Consider the following 22,836-nt stretch of genomic DNA (forward strand, 5'->3'; position numbering starts at 1 on the left):
GTTAAATCAAAATACAGCTGAGGCTCATGGGAAAGTTAGTTTTGCACATATAGATGAAAATTTAGGGGACCGCCAAAGTGATTACAGGAACACAAATATCTGTATAAAATTTCATAGCAATCCAGCTGTCCAGACATCTGACTAAAATTCTGAAATGTCAACCTCAAGGTTGTGCTACAAAGTCAAGGGATCACCAAAATCATTTCAATCAGTCAAGGATTTATCCTCAGGGGCCCATTAATCTCTATTCAAATATTAATTGCATTCAGTAGTTGTTTTAGCCACCATCATGACCAAATAAATGTAAAAAAAATGAACTTCTCAGACTGAGTGGCTCATCCATTTGAAGTAATATTCTAAGCACAGTACAGTATTAACTTGCTTTTAAAATATCGTTTAAAATTCAGCACTGCCTTCATGGCAGCTGGAATAAATGTTTTCTGTATTCAAAGGCCAGGATACAACCTACTTAGTGTATTCCCTTGATGATAATGCCGGTAGGAATAGCAGTATGATCCTTAGTTAATGATATACCTTCTCTGATAATCCTGCCCGATAAAGATTCCCTGAGGAATATTCCTTAAACCCCCCCATCAACACGGAGGTCTTAGAGGTCGCCTTCATTGTCTCTTGTCGAGAGTGACTTGCTTGAAAAAAAAAGCAGTAGGACAGGCCCCATCCTCAAACATGTGCAGGAAAGTCAATAGTTTTCTTCTACAGAGTAACGCTTTGATAAATGGTAGTTTATGCTGCTGGGGCGGGGGCAAGTTTCTGCTTTGGTTTGTTGAAAATGTCAAGAGCCTTACCTTTCCAATAATACACAAAATAATAAGGTCAGCCCCTCGAACTTGAAATGATGACAAATGCTGTTTTGGACGTGAACACATGTTCTGGCTGCTCTCATGAAATCAGAGTGTCTAGTTTGTAAAGAGGCACGAAATGAAAGACGCTCTTTAATCAAATCACATTTTACGCAGTGGTTAAATTCTTCTATCTTTAACATCCTTTCACATTAAGTTATTGTTAGGGAGACAGCAGTATCATGTGTGCTGCTTAATGCATTCATGCCAGCCAAATTTCCTCTCGCATTACAACATGGGCTTGCCTTCTTCTCTGTGAGAACAGAGTCATTTGGTCACAAGGGGCAGCGTCTTGCCTGCATTAGGAAACAGACTGGGTAATAGCTCGTCTGTCCACACTATTGCAGTGGTGAGGAGAACATCCTGAGCTCAACGACGGCGTCACACCAACGCAGTAAGTACATGACGCCTTCAACTTCTTCTGAATGTTTAAACTTTATTTATCAGAAAGGGTAAATATTAGGGATATCTTGGATTCATGGTAGAAAGAATTTCTTAGTTTAAAGTTTTAGGCAGTGTTTCACTTAAAATGACGACTTCTCTAAATACCTTTGACGCAGCTAGATTAGAAGCAGTTCTTGTGCAGAGTTACATCAAACAAGTGTCCACATTGGTAGCAATTAATTTCCTCATTAAATATGCTTTTCATAGTGGTGGAAGAAGTATTCAGATCCTTTACGTGAGTAAAAGTACCAATTTAAGACTACTCCATTACAAGGAAAAGTACTAATTTCGTCCCTGTGACTGATATGTATAACTGATAATACTGATGGATCAGTGTGTACAGTAAGTAGCGTATTAATAATATTAATTATGATGAGAATAGATTGAATTGTAGATTGTAGCAGCTCGAGGTGGGACTAGTTTTAGCCCAGGGGACAGGCTCCTGGAAAGACTCATAAAATCATAATTTCATCCTTTTTTGGATGGATTTTTTTTTGTTTTGGAAAAAAAACAAACAGGTTAAGTTATTTAAATAACAGCATGAGAGGGGAAGTTTCTCTTTGGCAGAACTCACAGCTAAGACTTCTGAAATGTGACGAGCTGTTTTTTTGGGAGTGGTCACAAGCCAGAAAACACTGGAAACCACTGATTTAATCTTTGACTATGTGTTGTGTTTTATAAGATAATCAGAATCTTAATCTGTAGCTGTCAAATAAATGCAGTGATGCAAAAAGTTGAATATTTCATCCTGAAATGTAGTACAGCAGAAGTGTAAAGCAACATACAAGAGAAATACACTCCTTCCATTATTTTATTTTTCATTTATTTATCAATACTTGGATGACGATTTATCATTTTATTTTGAAGTTTCATGGTCATAACCTAAAAGTCCAGTATGACACTTTTTTTTGACTGTGGTTGTGTTGCCGCAAAAGAAATCTATTTTTAAACCTCGACAGGTCATCGTAGGCAATTTAAGTGAGATTTTTATCAGCTTTTTAATTAAATTCTGTCAGCAAACATCTGATACCTTGTGTGTCTGTTCTATTACTGTACACTGAATATAAACAATGGAAGACCAAACTTTCAAAGCAAGGACGTCATTGTTAAATGCTGTTCTATCTACCACCTGCTTTTCAGCTGTGTGGGAAATGTGTTTAGCAGTGGCCATTAGTGCACTTCCTGTATACTGTGTACAGATGAGTGGCAGACTCAATTATAAGAGCAATGACAGTTATTTACCGCTGCTGCTCGGAAGTGATTGGGAGGATGATACACAAAGGGTCATTATCAAATCTGCCAAATTAGAAGAAAATGAGGCTGCGTTGTTTGTTTTTGGTTTCTTTTTTTAATCTAGACTGCAGAGGAGTCGACATGTTAATTTGCACTGTGGTCCAGACAAGTATACTCAGTCCTGAAATATTGACGGATCACAGAGGAAACATTTTCTCTGGTGGAAATGTTTTGTACACTGTACTGTATTTCGGGGTCATCTGTAACCTGTGTAACAATAGTGTATAAGTGTACGTACTTCAAACTGTAATTGGTGCCAACAAGGTAAATCCTTGTGCAGTCCCCTGAAGCAAAGACCACATGTTCCAGCGAGAGCAACACTTCTGCTTTACGATTCTTTTATTTACCGATCAGATGAATCCATTGCTAATCTGCAGGGCTGCCCGAAGGGAAGTGAATTAAATTGATTGACCATAGCTCACAGAGGTTGGAGCTGATTATTGATCTCTCATGTGGAGATAGTTATTCTGCTCACCTTAAAGGAGCCGGCCCTCTTACAACCTCCATCCAGGTGATAAAACTCATCCAGTATTGCTTACTGTAAATGTTTGAAATTCACTGTAAATCAAGTGACCAATAGAAACTATAATCTCCACAAAATGTCCTCAGCAGGGTGAAACTACTGTGTTGATAAGGGAAACAACTTTGATCAGTCACAGTTTAGGCCAAAGGAGCGAGGCGGAGGAGATTCCCACTGAGAATTCTCCATAATTTGCTCACCACAAATGTCATTTGCTGTTTGGCCTTTTGATGTGACTGCGGCCTTCATACAATACAATTACAAGGTCTTTCTCAATCTCGCACACTCAGGATCACTCAAGGACACGTGGGACTGACTCAAACAAGCTGCCCCCCAACTGTGAAGGAGATAATTGCTTTCTTCAGCAGAAGGGTTCAACCTCCAAACACTCGGCGGAGCTGAATGCCCTTCCGGGTAAAGACAAAGTCATCTGTGCCCATATCCCCTCATGGCAGGAGAAGCCTATGGCTTAAGGCATTATCTGCCCTCTCAGTCACATAACACTATGTTCTCCTGGCTTGTAAAGCACACTTTATATACTCAGTTATATGGCTTGATCAAAACTATTGTTCTCTATTTCATTATTTTGTTGTTGCCTGTATACAGATATGTGCTCCCCTGTGTGTATGTGTGCTTATGCATAGACACGTGCCGTCATCCTTCATGCGGGCACCCAGGGTTTGTCCCCAGTGAGTTGAGTGATGAACTTCAGCAGGGAGGTGGCCCGACAGACCAGTTGTTATACATATGTGATAGAGGATGAGGATCCAGCCCTGGCAAGCCTTAGCATATTTGAGGTGAGGCTGTCACCAAACTGTGTGAAAGATGAGCAAATGAACATAAAAATCAACAAATATGACACCACAAATGTCTAAAAAAAAAGCAGTTTAAGATGTGGTTTCTCTCTTTGACATGTGTTTACAATATGAGGAGTGTTTATGTAACATCCCATCAGTAATCCCAACTCTGTGTAATCTTAAAGAAAAACACTGCAGAGCAGATGACAGCTCTAGTATTGTATAATAATGTTACGTGAGTTGCAGTATTTAAACTTAGATTAGTGGTCTTTAAATTGAACAATAGACATTATGTCATGCATACATGTCTTCCTACTCAAACACCTGATGAGGTCGACTGCTAATGATTGCCAAAACAGCATGTATGACTGTTACCAAACTGACATATATGGTTGTTGGAGAGTACCAGTGATAGGTACACTGGACTGATTGCCATGTGGCTGAGAAACAGTCTCAGGTTTAGACACCAGAGCTATTTGGTTAGGTTCAGGTTTGCATGCATATTATTGCAACAGAAACACTGATAGCTGTTCATGCCTATAAAAAGCATGAATTCTCTTTGTGGAAACATCGACATGGCGAACAGGTTCTTCTCTTATCGTCACTCTCCGTACATTATATCACATTCTATATTACCATCTAGTTGGCTGAGAGGGGTGACCTGGCTCTCCTGGACAACCTGGTCAAGAAGAGCCCAGAGGTCCTGAGTGAGAAAGATGAATGTGGAGCCAGTCCCCTTCATCACGCTGCCGCAGGGGGCTACATCACCCTTATCCAATTCATCACCAGTGTCATAGACTCACAGGGTAGGCACACCTCAGTCATTTATCATAAGTTGCACCCCACAATAGGTAAAATATCCATATTGTGCATCACCATAATTCTGATTGAAGCTACTGTAGAAAGGAATAAGTTACATTATGGAGTGCTGTGTCTGGTACTGATAACAGTTTACTGTATCTACATGCATCTTTATGTAATTGCATTTGCGTCTGTGTGTATTTGCATGTGCTCTCGTATCACATCCCAGAGCTGAACAGCTGTGATGACCAGGGTAATGTGGCCCTCCACTGGGCTGTGGAGAGGAACAAGGCAGAGAGCTGCAAGGCTCTTCTGGACCTGGGGGCCGACCCCAACATCCTCAACACGGCCCTCCTGTCCCCTCTGCATCTGGCCGTCAGCCTCGGACACAACAGCCTGGTGGAGGTGAGGAAGTCAACAGTGTCCAGCTGAAATAACAATTCATGTGAAGTGCTCCCTTGTTTTTGCATTATCTCACTGATGACAAGATGATTGCAGAGATGCTGTATTTAAATATAAGATGGTGGAGTAAATTTACATTGCAATGTTGCTACTACTCTGGTTTTACTACTTTTTGGCACCAGTGAATTATTTTTTCAAACCAAGCTTTAGTTGCTCTGATAGATCCATTATGCTAACAGGAAGTCCAGTGTAAAACCGCATCTCTGCATAACAGAAAGATTGCAGGTTCACAAACTTTTTAAAGCAAAGAAAACAGTATAGTAGACAATCATATCATCACATCACACACTTCACAGCACACGAACTCATCACTTAGAGCAGCCACTGCACCCCAAAGTCAACTGAAAACTGTCTGACAAAACCTGACTCAACTGTCTACTTGGAAAGACCTTGTCCCGTCATCCCTGTAGCGTTTGGCTGTTGTCCACAAACGGACACAGCTGCCGTATGCTGGAGGAGAAAGGACACTAGTGCATAGGCAGAGAGTTGAGGACAGGAACGGGATGGAGCTCATGTTAGGTTCTTATCTCTGCCCCCTGCAGCTGCTGCTGTCCTACTGTGCTACAGACAGCAATCTACAGGGAGACCTTGGGAACACCCCCCTGATACTGGCCTGTTCAATGAATAACTGTGAGGCTCTCAGCATGTTGGTATGTACAAGAGAGAATGATGCATTCAGCCTCATGTCTACCTGCACCAGCGCGTAAAGGATAACTGTCCAGCTGTACAGAACAGATTATGTTGCTGTTCTTTATACTGACTGTCAGCCCACTGCGGCTTTGTCTCTGACAAAGAATTCTCTGTTTGTCTCTCCCTCCATCCATTCTTCTATCTGTCAAAGCTAAAGAATAGAGCGCTGCTTTGCCAACAGAACAAGCTGGGCCATTTCCCCATCCATGCAGCTGCCTTCGCAGGTGCAAAGACGGCCATGGAGGTGATCCTGAAGTCCGGTATGACAAAAGGAACAACTCATCATCAAAAACAGAGTGCTGACAATAAGGAAAAGTTTTTCCAAGGCCGAACAGCGCATTAAATCGATAGATAACACGAGGGTTCAACTCAGCCAGCAGGGATGTTTAGCAGAAAAATGCTTGTGCTACTTTGTACAGAGGCCAGATGCTGCAGACTGTCAGTGTGTTTATCCACTGTGGGAGGTCTATTTGGTAAATCATGTGTCGTTGGAGGGGGCTTTAGTCGGATCACAAAATATTTTTAAATATTTATGATATATCTGTGATTGCTCGGCAAAGGAATTAATGTGCGTTTGGGAAATCACACAGATAGCCCACCGCAAACGGACACAATCACCCGCTTTTCCCCTTCCCTTAAAAAACAAACAGCCGACATATTAAAACCAAAGAAGGATGGTACAAGATAGAGGCTCCGTGATTGAAATTCCCTTAAAAGCTTGTCAGCAATAAAAACAAACACGCTTACACCAACAAGCCTCGAGTAAGAATCCTTCATCATGAGCCTTATATGTACTCAGTGTGTAACTCACAATTATGAAACTGTTTAATTTCCTGCTGGCAGGAGAGGAGATGGGCTACCGCACTGAATCACACATCAACTATTTAGACAAGTCCAATAGCAGTCCCCTCCATCTGGCTGTACGCGGTGGGAATATGGACGCCATCCGTCTCTGCCTCGCATATGGCGCCAAAGTTGACCAGCAACAGGTACTGACACTGAATGATTTCCTACCTCTCTGCACTGCACTGTGATAAACACTTAAACATCTGGGGGCGGCTAATTGCAGATATTGATGTTCATCTTCCACCTGTCTCTTGCATGCTTTATCAGGTTTGCCGAATTTTTGAAACTAGATCTTATTTGCGTACACCTGTGAAGCTGGCAAAGGAGCCCAGTATCTCCTGTTCAAGCACGTCAGTCTTATAATGCCCATCTGGGAGTGATCGTTATGTGTAGCCCTGGGGTAGTGGCCGGAGCTGCAGCAGGAATAGTGACTACAGTAATAGCCTCGGCTGGCTAAATTGATACAAATTACCTCCACTTACTCGGCGAAGCTGAGTGGAGCGATCACTGGCCTCCTCTTGCCAGTTCTGGTTATCTCATTAAAGTCTTGTGTTACAGACGCCTGGGTTCAGCCAGTAAGTCTGGGAGATGCTTTGCTGATGTCACACTGTGGAAGTGTGCATTGTATGTGTGTAAGTGAGCACATGTGAGAGCCTGGGAGCATGCTAATTCCTGTGTGCATGTTTACGTTCTGCTCTGTCTAGCTCAGTATGTCACGGCTTCTCTGAATGGCGCAGACATAAATCAAGCTTGAAGAGCTTGTGAATATTCATTGTATTTATTCATTATTCATCGCTCATAATGTATTTGTGTTTTGTTGCTGTCCAGAATGACAGGTCCACGCCGCTACATTTGGCCTGCACCCAGGGTGCTACTGAGGTAGTCAAGCTGATGCTGTCGTCCTTTGACCAAGTGGAAGACATCATCAACCTAACTGATGGGGCGAATCAGACCCCTCTACACAGGTGGGCTTATTCTATCCCTCCACCCTGAACTGAGAAAAAACAAATTCTCAAATATGAAATATTCACTTACATTGATTGCATGTGTTGATAATGCCAGTGGCCATGGAGGTCTGTAGATACATTCATTGACTTTCAATATGATGCTAATTTTGCTCCATCATGACCTCTTGTCAGCCATTTCAATATTCCTTTTATTCAATATTCCTTTTATTCGTCCCTCGAGGGGAAATTCCATTTAGCTGCCCGTTTGACTTGATAGCATACACTGTGATGATGTCCTTTAGCTGCTCTTTATAGCTAAGCGTTGAGCATTTAAGGATTTCAAGAAATAGTTTAACATGTTAGGAAATTTGCTTATTTGATGTATTTCCGAGCGTTAGATCGATGCCATGCATTGGGGAGGCTTGTCATTATTGTGAGGTTGCCAGGCAACCAGTGTCAATTCCACCGAGTCACTTTGGCACATGACACCACATTTCTCATCATATAGCAGTCTGTATGCTAAGCTAAGCTAAGTAGCAGCTGGCTTTCCATATATCCATACTACATTTATGACACAATAAATTAGCACTCAGGTTAGTTCTTGTCAATGGAGTTGCAGTTTATGTAAATGTGCACAATGCTTTTGTGTAGAGTTCAACCGTGGAGCATTTTGAAAAGCTCTTGGCACTTAACCACCTTGACAGGGCTGACCTTTGAGGGAACAGAGAGATCCTGAGAGTCCGTAATGGAGAAAGCTATCTTATTAGTTCTCGCCATCCAATTTAATCTGAGTCTCCACAAAAGGATGAACTTCTTCACAAAGGAGATGAGCCATGCTTTGCAGCTATTTGTGAGCGGATGGTAAAATATGGTCCCTCAAATTAACTTACAGGCCAGTTAGAGACTAAGAGCAGGAAAAGCCACGTCACCAAGCTTCCAGCATAATCTTTTTCAGTTTTCGCACATGTTCAGAAATACTTTTAATTAGTCATTTTTTGAATAGATATAGTTTTAATTAAACTATTCAGAGATAAAAACCCTTTCAAATGCACATGAATGCATTTATGTAGATGTGTAGTATCTGTGGTTACTATCCCAGCTGCTTGCTCATGCTCTGTAAAGATCAATCCATCTCTGTGATATAAACACTGTGACAAACAAGGAGAACAAAGATATAAAATCCTTGGGCATGGCCAGCAGAATAATGAGCTTTTAATTGGGGACAATAATAAAGATATGAGTACATAATAAAGATATGCTCCCCACATTGATTTTATCTTAAAGCTATTTGTGTTGGCACAGGCAGCAGCAAAGCAAGACCATATTCAAGGACAGAGGGAGGGGGGATGGATCTGTGTAACCCTTTTTACCCTCTTTTTAACATCGAAAAAGTCCTTAGCTGACATTTTTATTCTTACTCTGATATAAGTGCTGTAGTGTGTTGTAAAATACCCACATTAAACTTATAGCTGATTTGGTTCAATAAATCTAACCCATGACCTCTAACACTCAACAGCCATGCTCCCGTCTCCCCCCCAGCTATAGCATCATGTGTGGATTTTAGACTTTGAGATTTTCAAGTCTGTGAAGAACGCCATTCAGCGGCGGAAATCATCTTACCTCTACTTAAGTCTCTCTCTTGATGCAGAATGTCACCGGAATACCAGGAATTAGTGCATCATCGAAGTGAGCCATTACAACCCTGGAGATAAAACATGTAATCGCAAAGGAAAATCTGGCTGTTATATCATGCAAAGTAGAATTAGAATCAGATTGTCCTTATTCGACATCTGACAATAATGGTCAGATCTTGACTCAGTAATCACGGGTTGCATCGCTGGCTTTACAACAACTGTGTTTGCTTTTCCAGGGCTACAATATTTGACCACACAGAGCTGGCCGAGTACCTAATTTCTTTGGTAAATAAAAACACACATATATATACACACACACACACACACACACACACACACACACACACACACACACACACACACACACACACACACACACACACACAGGACATTCCCACCTTTAACATAAGGGAGTGTGTTATAAATTGCTTGCATTAAGTGCAAGAAACTGCATTAAAAACAGGAAAACTGCTTTTTTTCTGCAGTAAATACTCCAGTTGTGCGAATGAAATGGCAAATCAGCAATGTATGCTTCAATACTGCTCATTCAGTGATTGGGTCACATGTGTATTCATGTTGCCATCACTAAACAATATTTTCAATTTTACACACACCTCTTGGTGTAGTAAATGTTAAAGGTGCAGCCCCGTTGCTTGCGGACCATCTGTCACCATCTGTTGCAATAGCTTTAATGGAACTGTGTTGCTAAGAAAAAGCAGGGGGTCCAAGTTTATCTCCTGTCAACTCATTCTGTCAGCAAACACTACAACAGGAGACAAACTTGAGCATGCTGTGCATGTTTATCACACAGAGAGTGACATCGCTTGGCACCACAGACCAGCTAATTGCAGTGAATACATCTGCTTTTCAGCTGAGATTTTGCCTGAGCTTTTGGTTTTAACGCTAACAAATCGAGCCATGAGGTGGTTAGTGGTATTTCAAAAGGAGGAGGAGGAAATTGTGTCGTGTTTGAATTGCTTTTGAAAAGACAGTGCCGACCCTTCTCCTCTGTGTGGTCTTTATATATTTCTGATTTGTGTTGCTAACAGGATATATAAGTGTCTATTTTTTGGCTCAAAGGATTGACATTTTGTCAAGCCCTTCCATCCCCCATAGTCACTGCTGCTATGCCTTTCTGCACTTGCATGCAACTTCTGCACTTTAAGAAAATGGTGGCAAATTTGACACTTTTGTGTCCTTTAGTATTTAGCTAAGCATTATGGGAAACGTTTCAAGGATGATGACCAACGATAACGAAACACAGTGGTATCTAAGGTGACATTAGCAGGGGGTTGCTAAATTGTAGATGTCACAGTTGGATCAGGGATTGGACCCAAATGCAGAGGCGGAGTGATGCACTTCAATGATAACATAGATGTACAAAGGCTTACAGGATGGAGGCCAGCAAGGGTCAAAACCAGAGAAGTCCAAATAGGCAAACAAGTCCAACAAGGAGCAGGCGAGATCCAAAGCAGACAGGTAATAGGTTTCAGGTACAACAGATTAACAAGATAAAGGCTGGAGAGGAAGTCATGGAGCACATGGCTACATAACAAAATGATCAGGCAAGGAACAACGAAAGGTTGATTAGGGAGTGAGGTGCAGGTGGAGAGATGGGTGTGGTGCAGACGAGAAGTGGAAACAGGTGTGTGGATGGGTGGGGCTGTCAGGTGATGAGGAAAAGCAGGGACATTTGGTGGACAGCTTGAGGCCTGGGAGGAGAGTGGAAGTACTTGGCCTGGGAGAAGTGCAGATTGTGACTGTAAACTTCCCAAAATCCAACAATTTTGAGCAGAATAGAGCTGCTAATATTAGCCTAAGTGTCTATATTATCTGGGGCTGGCTTCCACACAGTAGTTGCACTGGTTGAAATCTGTGACCCCACAAACTGAATTAATTAAGACTGATATGCTGTCATGGAAGTAATGCTGTTACTAGCTTGTTAGCTGTTCCAAACATATTTGCTCTTGTACTTTCGTCATGCCCTAAGCTTGAAATTCTTCAGACTTTAAATCTGGAATTAATTTATTTGCCCATGTCATTACTCATGTGCCACACTACATACCTCACATTCCACACTTGATCTGAGAAACTCAGACCTGACATTAGCATAGATGTTGCTAATGCTCCCATGGTTTCATTTGTTTGCCATGATTTCATCAATGTGTGTTAAAATTAATGAGGCGCACCATGCATTCGCTCATCAGGGCGCGGACCTTAATGGCATCGATTGTAAAGGAAACTCTCCCTTGCTGCTGGCTACGAGCTGTGGAGCATGGAAAACTGTGGCTCTGCTGCTGTCAAAAGGTGAGCTACTGCACTGTATTTCACCACCAGCAATGTCCATATTGTTTTGTAAAATGCTTGATAATGCAGGTTGTGCCCACTCATGCATGTGTTTATGTCTTTTAGGGGCAAATGTAAATGTGAGGGACAGATGCGGTTGTAACTTCCTTCACCTGGCCATTCTACAGCCTAAAGGCCTGAAAAACCTCCCAGAAGAAGTCCTGCAGGTAATCCTCAATCAATGTTGCCTCTTTTTGACTCATCACATGCACTGTAATGCTGCTCAGACAAAGATGTCATTAAGATTGGAATTCACTCTGTCAGTTTCCATTGAGCCTAGCTTCACGCATTCAAGGCCAGTTGATGAAGTTCATTATAGCCTCACTAAGCCAGATGATCCTTGAAAACATTGTAAGCTTTAGCTAAAGCTACAGTGACACCTTCAAAATGAGCCACAGAGGAAGGCTGATGTTTACACTGGGAATGGGATCTCTCCGTATCTGTGCTCAAATATTATTACACTACACTATTATGCACTTAATCTCAGCATGCGTGTGCGTGGGTGTGTATGCATGTGTATAAATGTAGTCATGGTTGAAGTTATATAATATGTGCCCTTTATGCTACATGATTTGAAGTTGTTCTTTGTTTAATGCGCATATTACTGTCTATTATAAAGTATGAATACATAAGTGTGTTCATGACTTGTCTAACCGTAGCATAGCAGTGTGAAGGAGCTGCTGAGCTGCGAGGATAATGAGGGCTGCACCCCGCTCCACTACGCTTGCAGACTGGGCATCCATGACTCGGTGAAGAACATGCTGGGCCTCTCGGGGCAGGTCGGCCTCGCATGCAAGTCCAAGGACAAGAAGTCTGCCCTGCACTTTGCTGCTCAGTGAGTTCAATTGGTCCCTGAGGACATGACTTTCCATAACATCAAACGAAGCAACACTGATTTGGCCTGAATTTCACTCAAACTCACTCAAATTTGATCAAAGTACTGCCAGCAATGTCACCGCTGTTGACGTTAACCAGTGTGGGATGCAGTGAATATATCCTTTTTATATTGTTTCTGTTTCTGTGTTGTTACTGTTAAAACTCTGAAGCAATTACTCTCTACACAGAATTCCCTTGTCTTAAAATGTCTGGCTTCACAGGCAGCTTAAGATCACATCCTGACACTGTTCCTTCTAGTTACTCTCTAACAAGTGTTATGTATTGATCAATGATACCCCAAGAGTATAAAACATTAATCAAAAATGGCTCTTGGGAGGGCTTTGACTTATGATCCTCCAAAAGCCAAGACTTTTAGCTCTGTAATTCAACAGTGGTCAGATGAAAAATGAAAAAATGTGCCTACATTTAAAACAGCTACCTCACTGCTGTTTTAATCCGGTGAGCAATTTCTGCACTCCGATGTCTTTTGATGATTCATTGCTGTGACATACCTATTATACAGTGACCCAAAGGAATTACTGCAAGAATAGAATTCAATTAGCGAAGCACATGTGAAGAAATGTCACAGTGCTAACAGTGTGAAATAAGCGGACATTCAACATTATTGTTATTGATTTTTCTATCATGTACCATCTATTTCATCAGAGCTGGAGGCCAAATGAAGGCCATGCTATGATATCATACCTTAACCACTGTGGGCACCTCATTCCCTTTCACACCAGTCTCACTGCACTAACACAAAGTGCTGCTGACCTGCTTAAAAGGTTCGGAGACAAAGAAAGATCATAGCGCAAGCCAGTCTGTCACTTCTGTTTATGTCTTCTCGCGGTTTGCCGAACCATTAGTCATTAACGCTCCCGGCACTTTTTAACTATGTTTTCCCTGCAGGTTCAAGCCCTGCAACAGCAATTTTAAGTGTCTTTGAGCAAGATACTCAATTGCCAAGATGAACTGTGCTGTATGTGCCTGCGGCCTCTGGCCACAGCACAGCACAGCACAGCACAGCACAGCACAGCACAGCACAGCACAGCACAGCACAGCACAGCACAGCACAGCACAGCACAGCACAGCACAGCACGGCACAGCGTGTCCATTTCAGAGATTGACAGATCATAACAATGAAAAAAGTTCTTCCACAACCTCATGCTTCTCCTCATTCCTTTCTCCCTTTAAGGTATGGGCGCATCAATACATGTCACCGATTGCTGGAAACAATCACAGACTCTCGTTTGCTGAATGAGGGTGATGAGCGAGGCCTGACACCGCTCCATTTAGCTTCAAGAGAGGGCCACACCAAGGTGGTACAGCTGTTGTTGCGCAAAGGGGCTCTCTTTCACAGGTAAACTGAAACACAGACAAAAAATCTTCATGTACAAATATAAAAGTATATGTAAAACACGATACTATCATCTATGGCCTTGTCCACACATGCGGGTAATTTCACATGTATGCTTTTCAGTGTATTTTGGTCTTTCTTCTACTCACAAATGTAGTTTTGGGTCACTGAAAATGGAGCTTTTGGAGAACTCCTTCCAGGGTGGAAGGAGTATATATATATATATATATATATATATATATATATATATATATATATATATATATATATATATATATACAGGGATTTTTTGGTTTGTGGGTAGGCCAAAGTGGCCAAAGTAGTGTTGGTGCTACATGTCAATGCATAGGCACAGTGGTGTCACAGTGAGGTCGCTGCTACATAATCCAACACTCCCACGACACAGACCCAGCCAGCAACACGCTGCGTTTCATTAGCGGCTCCACTTTCACTCATTCTCTTGCCCTCAGCCCTCGGTATTACAAAACAGCATACGTTGCGCCGAGCCTACTTGGAGAGCAGAGGGGGAGTGGGTGGGGGATTTAAATGGAGCACACACGTCTTTGTATACTTTAAGTCCAAACTGTCCTGGATCAACTGCCGAATCATGAGAAATACCTGCAGACTCATTTCATTGAGGCGAAGGCGTCTTCTGCGAATAATTGCTGAACATCAGTGCTTCATAATTAGCTGCATCAGTGATGTAGAAGTTTCTATTTGCGATCTATATCTTGATTATCATCACTATTATAGGCTGAGCAGTGCAACAATTTAAGTAAATATTACCTCCAATTAGTTCTGACATTTTTCAGTAAAATGAACCTATACACATGTGTCCCGGTGGTAGCTCTTTTTCAGGCCTCTGATTGGCCAACGTGGCTTTAGGTCATATGACCACCCGCTTGGAATGCTCATTTGCATTTTCATATGAACAGATGTTTTCCGAAATAGCCATGCAGGTGTGAACTAGGCCTATGTCCTGTTTTTTGCCGTGGTTGCAATTTACAGTATACAGAACTGTAAACAATTTTTATTCTTGTCACCAATTCCTGTTCATTGAGTATGTCTTGTTTACAGTGATTACAAGGGCTGGACTTGTCTGCACCACGCTGCGTCTGCGGGATACACACACACTATGGACATCCTCCTGTCAGCCAATCCCAAGTTAATGGATAAAACAGATGAGGATGGGGTATGAACTATTATTGTTTCAAAAAGTCCAAAAAAACTTATTTCTGCAGTTCATGAATTGTTGCATAAAAACACTGGCACCCTAATAACGACCAACACTGAATAATAGAGATGTCCCTGTTCTATAATTAATGCAGAGCACTGTCTCCTGTTATGTATTATATATACTGTATATGCCAGAACACTGCACTCCACGTCGCAGCGAGAGGGGGACATGTGGCTGCAGTCAGGCTCATGCTGACTCGGGGAGCAGACCTCATCTTAAACAAGAATGACACGTCGTTCCTCCATGAAGCTCTGCAAAACGGGAGAAAAGATGTGGTGAACGCTATAATTGACAGTGACAGGTATATTACAAGTGCAGAGAAAAAGCTCAGCTTAAAGCACCATTTGTAAACCATACATTTATCCAGTGTTTCAGTTTTGTCCTGAGAAAACCATGTTCCTCTGAAACTTTTCTGTAGTTACAAGAAAGACAGGCCTGTTTTTGGCATTGTAGCAATGCATTTCTCTAATAGTCTGATTGGTATTAAAATCTATCTTGAGGAGAAGATTTAAAAACCACTAAAGCTACGGCTTCAAGACAAGTTTTATGTGACCGTGCTATCTTTTTGGAAAACTACCACTGGGTAGCGCCAAAATGTTTACTCCACACATTTTGCAGTGGCTTTGTGATTTATTTGTTTTTCTTCTTCCAGATGTGCTGATTCTTTGAAGCTGTTCATACCCGGCTCCAGCCAGCGATGTCCCATACTAGACATGATTGAGTTTCTTCCTGAGACCTACAAGGTTGCCAGTAGCAAAGAAAAATAACATGTGTATCTTAAATCTGGTCATATTTTCAGCGGTTCGCTGTTGTATAAACTGTTCAAATTGAATGCTGCTTATATGTCACATGTAAAGCCCTCAGATCTTCTATCACTGTTTTTCTGCTTTCTTCAATAGCACCTATTGGACAGCTGTGTGAGGGAATCTGACCACGATCACAACAGTCCTGACTACCATGTAACTCAGCTTCAAATTGCACAAAACATCATGATCTAATATTGCACTAAACAATCAGATTAAACTTTTCTTTATGTGGTGTAGATTGAATACAACTTCACATGGCTCCAAGCTCCCCTTGTAACAATGAAGTCAACTGACAAGAACCTGAGGGTTCAGCCACTGGCTGCACTCAATGTAAGCAACTTTTCAATTTAATTTACAAAATTAACATATTTGTAAATAATGTACTACAGTCACACATTTCCCTCTAATGAGGCTCTGCAGGCTCAACCATTCTCCTTCATGTATCTGTGGGCTCAAATTTTGCACATACAGGCTCATTCGATCAGTGTTAGCCAATTCATGCACAGTGGTGACACTTCCATCCACTTTTTTGCAGTGATGGTGAAAACTGCACAGCCGAAGTTTGTGGTTCTGTCATCAGAGGTTTTGCTTTCCTTGCACTGGTTATTGGGGTGCAGTTGAAAGGCTTTCCAAAACCCCGTCCCTGCGTTACACCTAGATGAGAGATGACACATTGCTTTGTTGCTTTGTCAAAACAAAATTCAGTGTGTCCCTCAATTTTTATTCCTCTTGCTTTCATGCCATCTGCCCTCTATCTTCGCCTCCAGGGAGGGAGGCCCAGGAGGTGCAGGTTTCTGCCTGGCCTCCTGGACCCCCATGAGGGGCTGGTTGGGAACAAGCTGTGAGGTCAGGCTGCTGCTCTCCTCCTGCTAACACTACCATGTGTTGGTTCTAAATGCTTATGAACAAGCTGATAAATGTGCTGTGAGTGCCACCTATTTCTCTCGTTGCTGTTTGCCGCCTTAGAGGTCAGCACCTCTTAAAGTGCACTGGTGTTGACTGCAATCGCATGTGCCATTTTGATTTTTTACGGTTGAAAACTAGCAGTGAGAGGCAAAGGTGTAAGCCATGATCCTACCAAAAAAGTCCACAGAGCTCATCTGCCTGTAAATATATTTTCATTTTGCAATTAAGTTCAAAATGGGTTCAATCTGTATGCAGATGTTCATAAATATGCTTTGGTGAGTGGCCAAGTCTGCAGGGCTCTATTAAACGGCTCTGTCAGGGCACTGAACCAGAGGTATATTGTGTAATCTTTGTTAAATAGCCATTTACACAACAACGACTATTCTTTTACTACACAGTGACATTTCATTTATTACAAAAACACAATCTCATTGACCATCAAATGTTAGAGACCCTCATAGCATGGCTCTGCCTGCTGAAGTCATCTTACATACCTGTGGAGGTCAAGATGTTTTTGGCTGCAGCTGTCAGGCTGTTCTTTATTGCTTGCAGAAAACGTGCCATTAACAGCAAGCTATTTTTCTGTTGCTCTTTGTGCAGGCGATGGTGCATTACAACCGCATTGAACTCCTCAACCACCCTGTCTGCAAAAAGTACCTTGCAATGAAGTGGTGCGTATTCGTGATTTAACCCCCACGAGTGACATTTCTCACTCTGATGTGTTGCGACTGCTGATCAGGTTGCGAGACGATTTATTGTGCTGAATGCACCAAATACCACTGCACCATTTACTTTGAATGTCATTCTTCTCATGTTGAAATGCTCTGTCTCCTTTGTTCTAATCCACAGGATTGCTTACGGGAGCAAGGCTCATTTGCTCAACATATTTTTTTACCTGTTAGGCCTGCTGCCCCTGACTCACCTGATAGTGAGTCTGAGGCCCTCTATGAACACCACGACCACGGGCGAGCACAGTATCACCATGGTGCCAGTATCTTTCTCAGAGGTACTAATGACAGTGACAATCCATATTATGTGTTTAAGAGGTGCTACTAACACCAGGTTTCTGCTGTGATCTCAGTACAGCATCTGAGAGTTTACACTGTGCAACAGTAGAGGCTTTAAAGGAACATATTTTGGTGTTGACCATGGGGAATTCTGCTTTGATGCACCTCTTTGTGAATATACTTTTTCATTCTCCAGATACACACGTAGTACACAAGCAGATTACATGTGATGAAGGGTGACAATAATCAACATTTGTCATTATGATGCAGGAATAAAAAAAAACGTCAATGTTCTTCACTCCACAGCAAAGTCCGTTATTGTCCTTCTGCATGGTGATGGTCTTGGTCATGAACATCTACGCCATAGGGAAGGAGGTGGTGCAGATATCACAACAGGTACTGTTACGCACGTGTTGTCGCCTTGCTCGAAGCATGTGCTCATAAATCTGTTCAGCGCCAGGTCTCGCCAGCAATCGGGTGTGATGGATGAGCACACTCTGATTTAGATGTGCGGGATCACAGAACGACCACAGTCAGAATGTTCCCTCTGCACTTTATCTGAGGATTCAGGAATATACACTTACAGTGCATTAAATGAAATACTGCACCTGAGTGTTGCTTATATCTACAAGGTTGTTGATTTTTGCTTACTTTTTTTTTCTTGTCTTGAAAGCGCTGGAATTACTTCAGGGATTATTCCAACCAGTCTGACTGGATTTCAGCCATCCTCTGTCTTCTGTTCGTCATTCCCCTCATGCTAAATGTAGAAGGTTCTTTACACTGGCAAGCAGGGGCCCTAGCGGTTTTAGCCTGCTGGGTTGGATTCCTCTTGTATCTCCAGAGGTACTGCTCACTCTGACTTAACTGTACTGTGTCTACATTATGTGTTCTTGTATGGTGTAGAGGCCATTAATGGGTAATCTGCTTCTCCAGGTTCGAAGGTGTTGGCATCTATGTTGTGATGTTTTGGGAGATCATGAGAACACTGGTCCGCATCGTACTGCTGTTCTTTTACCTGATGTTAGCGTTCAGCTTGGCGTTCTATGCTCTGATGCTCAATCAGGTAAGAGGAAAAAAAGAAATAGTCAAAACCAGTCAAAACGAATAACATACTAATGATTATTCCATTATCAGTGGTGGAGCTAAGATGGAGGTTGGGTAATACCAAAGGCTTTTTATTTATGAATGCAATGTAAATGCCATGGTAAACCATTAATTTTCAGGATGGTGTCATTGGCAGTCTTTGGGTTAAGCTAAGCTAACTGGATGCTGGTGGTTGGTTGCTTCATACAGATAAGAGTGGTATTCACCTTGTCAACTGCAAGACATTGAATAAGCCTGTTTCCCAAAACAGACAACGGGCAAGAAGGTCACAAAATCATCATCTGTGGAGGAAGAATATCATACCAAATGTTACAGTAATTTGGCCAGTGGTCAAGTTATCTCGGCCTGGACCACCTTTAGGCCTGGCTGTGACGGGTTAAAAACTTTTGCCATGTTTTGTCCCCACTGAAAGCACGTCACTTTGTCGTTCACTGCGTCTGTTTGTGATATGCACTTCATGCAGTTAATCTCAAGCCAAGTGCTACAGTATTTAACTCTGACAAAATTTGCCTCCCTTTTTTTGACCCTTAGAAAGAGTTTGACACCGTGCCCCTCTCAGTGATACAAACCTTTGTGATGATGGTCGGGGAGCTGAACTACCAAAATAACTTCCTGGATGCTTACCTGAAGAGGGAGCTACCTTTTGGTATCCTGACTTATTTAATCTTTGTGAACTTTGTTCTGCTCATGCCAATACTGCTGGTGAACCTGATGGTGAGTATGCACAATGGTCCCTTTTCATCGCCTCCTTATAGACATCCAGTTCTCACATAACAGCAGTTAGTTTATATTTTCAAACTGCTGAACTGATGATGTGGTTCTTATTTGTTTTTGTTTATTGTTTTAGATTGGTCTAGCAGTTGGAGACATTGCTGAAGTGCAAAGAAATGCTGCCCTAAAAAGAATAGCCATGCAGGTATGTGCAGAAATAGCTCGTCTGTTACTAGATTTCTCTTATGTATACAGCATTTCCAAAGCACAGGCGTCATTACATCTTTTATCCTGCTTGCTCCGTGCACTCCCAGCCTCCCATGCCTGCCCTGGACAAATAAACCAGACAAGTATAAAAAACACACACACACGGTAGATGATACTGTGGTGTTTTGTTCTTGAGGCCAAGTGGACTTGGAACATAGACATGTAAAATGTGATACTTGTCCAAAAATGTTGGATTATTGGCAGGAGACTACACACTGTAGATGACTGTTTAGACTTCAATACAAATGAAGAAGTGATAGATGTAGTTTAGAATCTGAGTAAAGATATTTGTCTATCTTAAGCATGTACAACCCCCTCTGACTGAAAGTCTGAATTTTCTTACCCCAGATTGAGCTCCACACCGCTCTAGAAGACAAGCTGCCTTATTGGTTTATGAAGAGAGTCGACAAGAACTCCATCACTGTCTACCCCAATCGCAAGTGCTCCCAGGTATGCGCAATACTTAAAAACCAATACTGTCCAACATATCGATTTGTTTCCGTGCCTGTGTCGGTTCCCTTTCTTAATCTGCACCACTTTTGTCAACAGCACTATGTAAGGCAATTAATCATAGGTGAAGATGACACAAATGAAGTCTGGACTCGTCTGCGTGCCAAATCACAGAAGTGCCCACTTTTGGAGAGCGAGATGAAAAAGCAGAAGGGCAGGTAAAACACACACGAGGGTGCACATGAAAATCACATGAGTCCGTTTTCTACTCCCATCATAAAACAAAGCTCCAAGTAGGCTTAGTACTGTGATGATGGAGAGTACATTGTTATCATCAATTCAAATATAATAAGCTGCCATAAGAAATGCATAAACTGTGGTCTTTCAAGCAAATTAATAGCTGTTGTTGATGCATGAGCAGCCCCTAGTGGTGACAAATCAATAAAGCCTGGGACCAGGTGACAGAAAGATGTGACTCGCTGGATTTCTTTCTATAATAAGCACATAGGACCGCTCAGCAGTATCACCCTCAAAAAGCCAGATTTTAAACGAACAAATGAAGCCCCTCACTGAGCCACATGAGCTGATGTTTTCCTCCTCAGGATGAAGGAGATGTCGAGCATGCTGGAGAAGCAGCACAACCTCCTGAAGCTCGTCATTCAGAAGATGGAGATCACCTCGGAGGCTGACGAGTACGACGGCCCCGTGAACGTCAGGACCAGGATGTGGCCGAGCCTGACTCAGGCTAAACCAAGAGGACAGCGTGTGTCCCGGTGGGTCCCGCTGATGAAGGCCATCGAATCCAAGAGAAAATGACAGAGCATCATAACACGACCACAACTAGTGAATTATAGCTACATCATAAATCTCTGGGTATAACTTGCATAATTATATGACAAATGCACAGTGTAATTCATTGTATTACAGTTTTTCTCAGTCACTTTGGTACATTTCTCAAATCATCCTTAACATTTGCAAATCAGTGCATTTCTCAAAACAGTTCAAACAGCTTTGCATAATGGATCGTCTGCAAGAGCCCATAACTTGCTCAGAATGCTGAGTTTATCTTTCCAAAGAGATATTATATCAGCAAGCATGCCAGTATAATCAGAATGACAACTTCTTGTGTCATTGTCATCACATAGTCAATCTAACAGTGTACTCTAAGTGTTTTCTGCACTCTTTCTGTACGGCATATATCAGTTTCAGCAGAACAAAGCAGCCTTCACTGTTTGTACTGTCATTTGTTGACAGGCTGTGTCATTGATATAGAAAAGAAAAAGACGGTGTTTTACAGCACTGCACAGCACAAAGAAAAAAAAAGACAAAATTAGGAGTGTAAACACAGGAAATAAGGCTAAAGCAGAACTGTGCATGCAGCACTGTATGAGGAATTACAGTGCTGGCTATCTACACCTCCTGTCTGTCAGGCAGCAGATCTCCCTTTGTAACGCAGAAAGAATCGTCTGGAGTGTCTTGTTCAGCCTCTCATCAGGATTTGTAACACCGTCTTGCTCTCTGTGTGTACACTGTGTGCATGCCAATTGACAGTTCATGAGATGCACCTGTGAGCTCCTTTGGAGAACCGACTGATCGTTGGTGGATCTAACTCTTCCCACACATCCCTTCATAATGAAAGTCATTACAAAAACCTTTACAAAAAGAAAATAAAGTCTAAGAGAATTGTAGAGAAAACTGGTTCAGCCACTTTGCATGTTATGACTTACAATGAACTAATGTCCAGATGTTAAGACTATTTAATCAGCATGACATAAGAAGAAATGCACCAAAGTGAGGAAAAACTATATGATTTAGTCCTTATATCCACTGTATCCATCCTGTATAGTGTAACAGTTAATTTAATTACATGCTCTTGAGTTGTCTTAACTGTTGTGTGGTTCAATACTGAATATTGCTGCATACTGAACTTAAACCTATGGTATTAGTGGTATCATTAACTCTTTTCCCTGTAGGCTGAAACCGTAACGTCTCTTGTCCATGACACTGCTGAGTTACACTGGTGACCCACTGATAATGTTGTGCGTTAAAGTCTTTGTGTATACTTAACTACTGCTGCTTCTGTAATGCTGTAATGAGTCTTTCTGGGAAATATGAATTATCTCTCAAATATGATGTTTCAATCCATTATTAAACATGTCAACATGTAAAAGGATTTTTTTTTGTCTTTTGTTTTTCAGTTGTAGTTAAATATATTAGTTTTCACTGAATTTCAAGTTTGTTGGGTGAGACGCAGGCAGAATTTAAAGCCGCAGTAGGAGCCGAGAGGACACCTCCCATGTGTGCATGAATTACTGTGGCATGTCAATTCAGGCAAGGATTTCCCTTGAACCTCAAAGCAAAATTATGTATTTCCTCAGTGCATGTGGGATCCATACGAATGCATCAGTTACACAGAGATCTTTTTTTTTGCAAGATAGATACTAAATACTTCATCCAACATACAGAAGTAAAACT

General features: G+C 41.8%; 1 protein-coding gene across 1 annotated transcript; it reads left to right on the forward strand.

The window, feature by feature from the left end:
* Nucleotides 1-3,818: 3,818 nt before the first annotated feature.
* On the forward strand, nucleotides 3,819-21,393 carry LOC139346882 (transient receptor potential cation channel subfamily A member 1-like). The gene is made up of 27 exons (XM_070986225.1): nucleotides 3,819-3,914; nucleotides 4,558-4,720; nucleotides 4,945-5,120; nucleotides 5,720-5,827; nucleotides 6,019-6,127; nucleotides 6,711-6,856; nucleotides 7,542-7,678; nucleotides 9,531-9,579; nucleotides 11,502-11,601; nucleotides 11,707-11,807; nucleotides 12,300-12,475; nucleotides 13,712-13,876; nucleotides 14,951-15,065; nucleotides 15,245-15,411; nucleotides 15,763-15,853; nucleotides 16,010-16,069; nucleotides 16,154-16,246; nucleotides 17,423-17,493; nucleotides 17,672-17,828; nucleotides 18,136-18,225; nucleotides 18,503-18,672; nucleotides 18,763-18,892; nucleotides 19,465-19,647; nucleotides 19,781-19,849; nucleotides 20,260-20,361; nucleotides 20,461-20,579; nucleotides 20,964-21,393. Exons 1-27 carry the CDS (start codon nucleotides 3,819-3,821, stop codon nucleotides 21,175-21,177), a joined length of 3,357 nt encoding a protein of 1,118 aa, XP_070842326.1. The 3' UTR covers nucleotides 21,178-21,393.
* The last annotated feature ends 1,443 nt before the right edge of the window (nucleotides 21,394-22,836 follow it).

The sequence above is a fragment of the Chaetodon trifascialis genome, chromosome 18 (assembly GCF_039877785.1).
Source record: "Chaetodon trifascialis isolate fChaTrf1 chromosome 18, fChaTrf1.hap1, whole genome shotgun sequence".
Lineage (NCBI taxonomy): Eukaryota > Metazoa > Chordata > Actinopteri > Chaetodontiformes > Chaetodontidae > Chaetodon > Chaetodon trifascialis.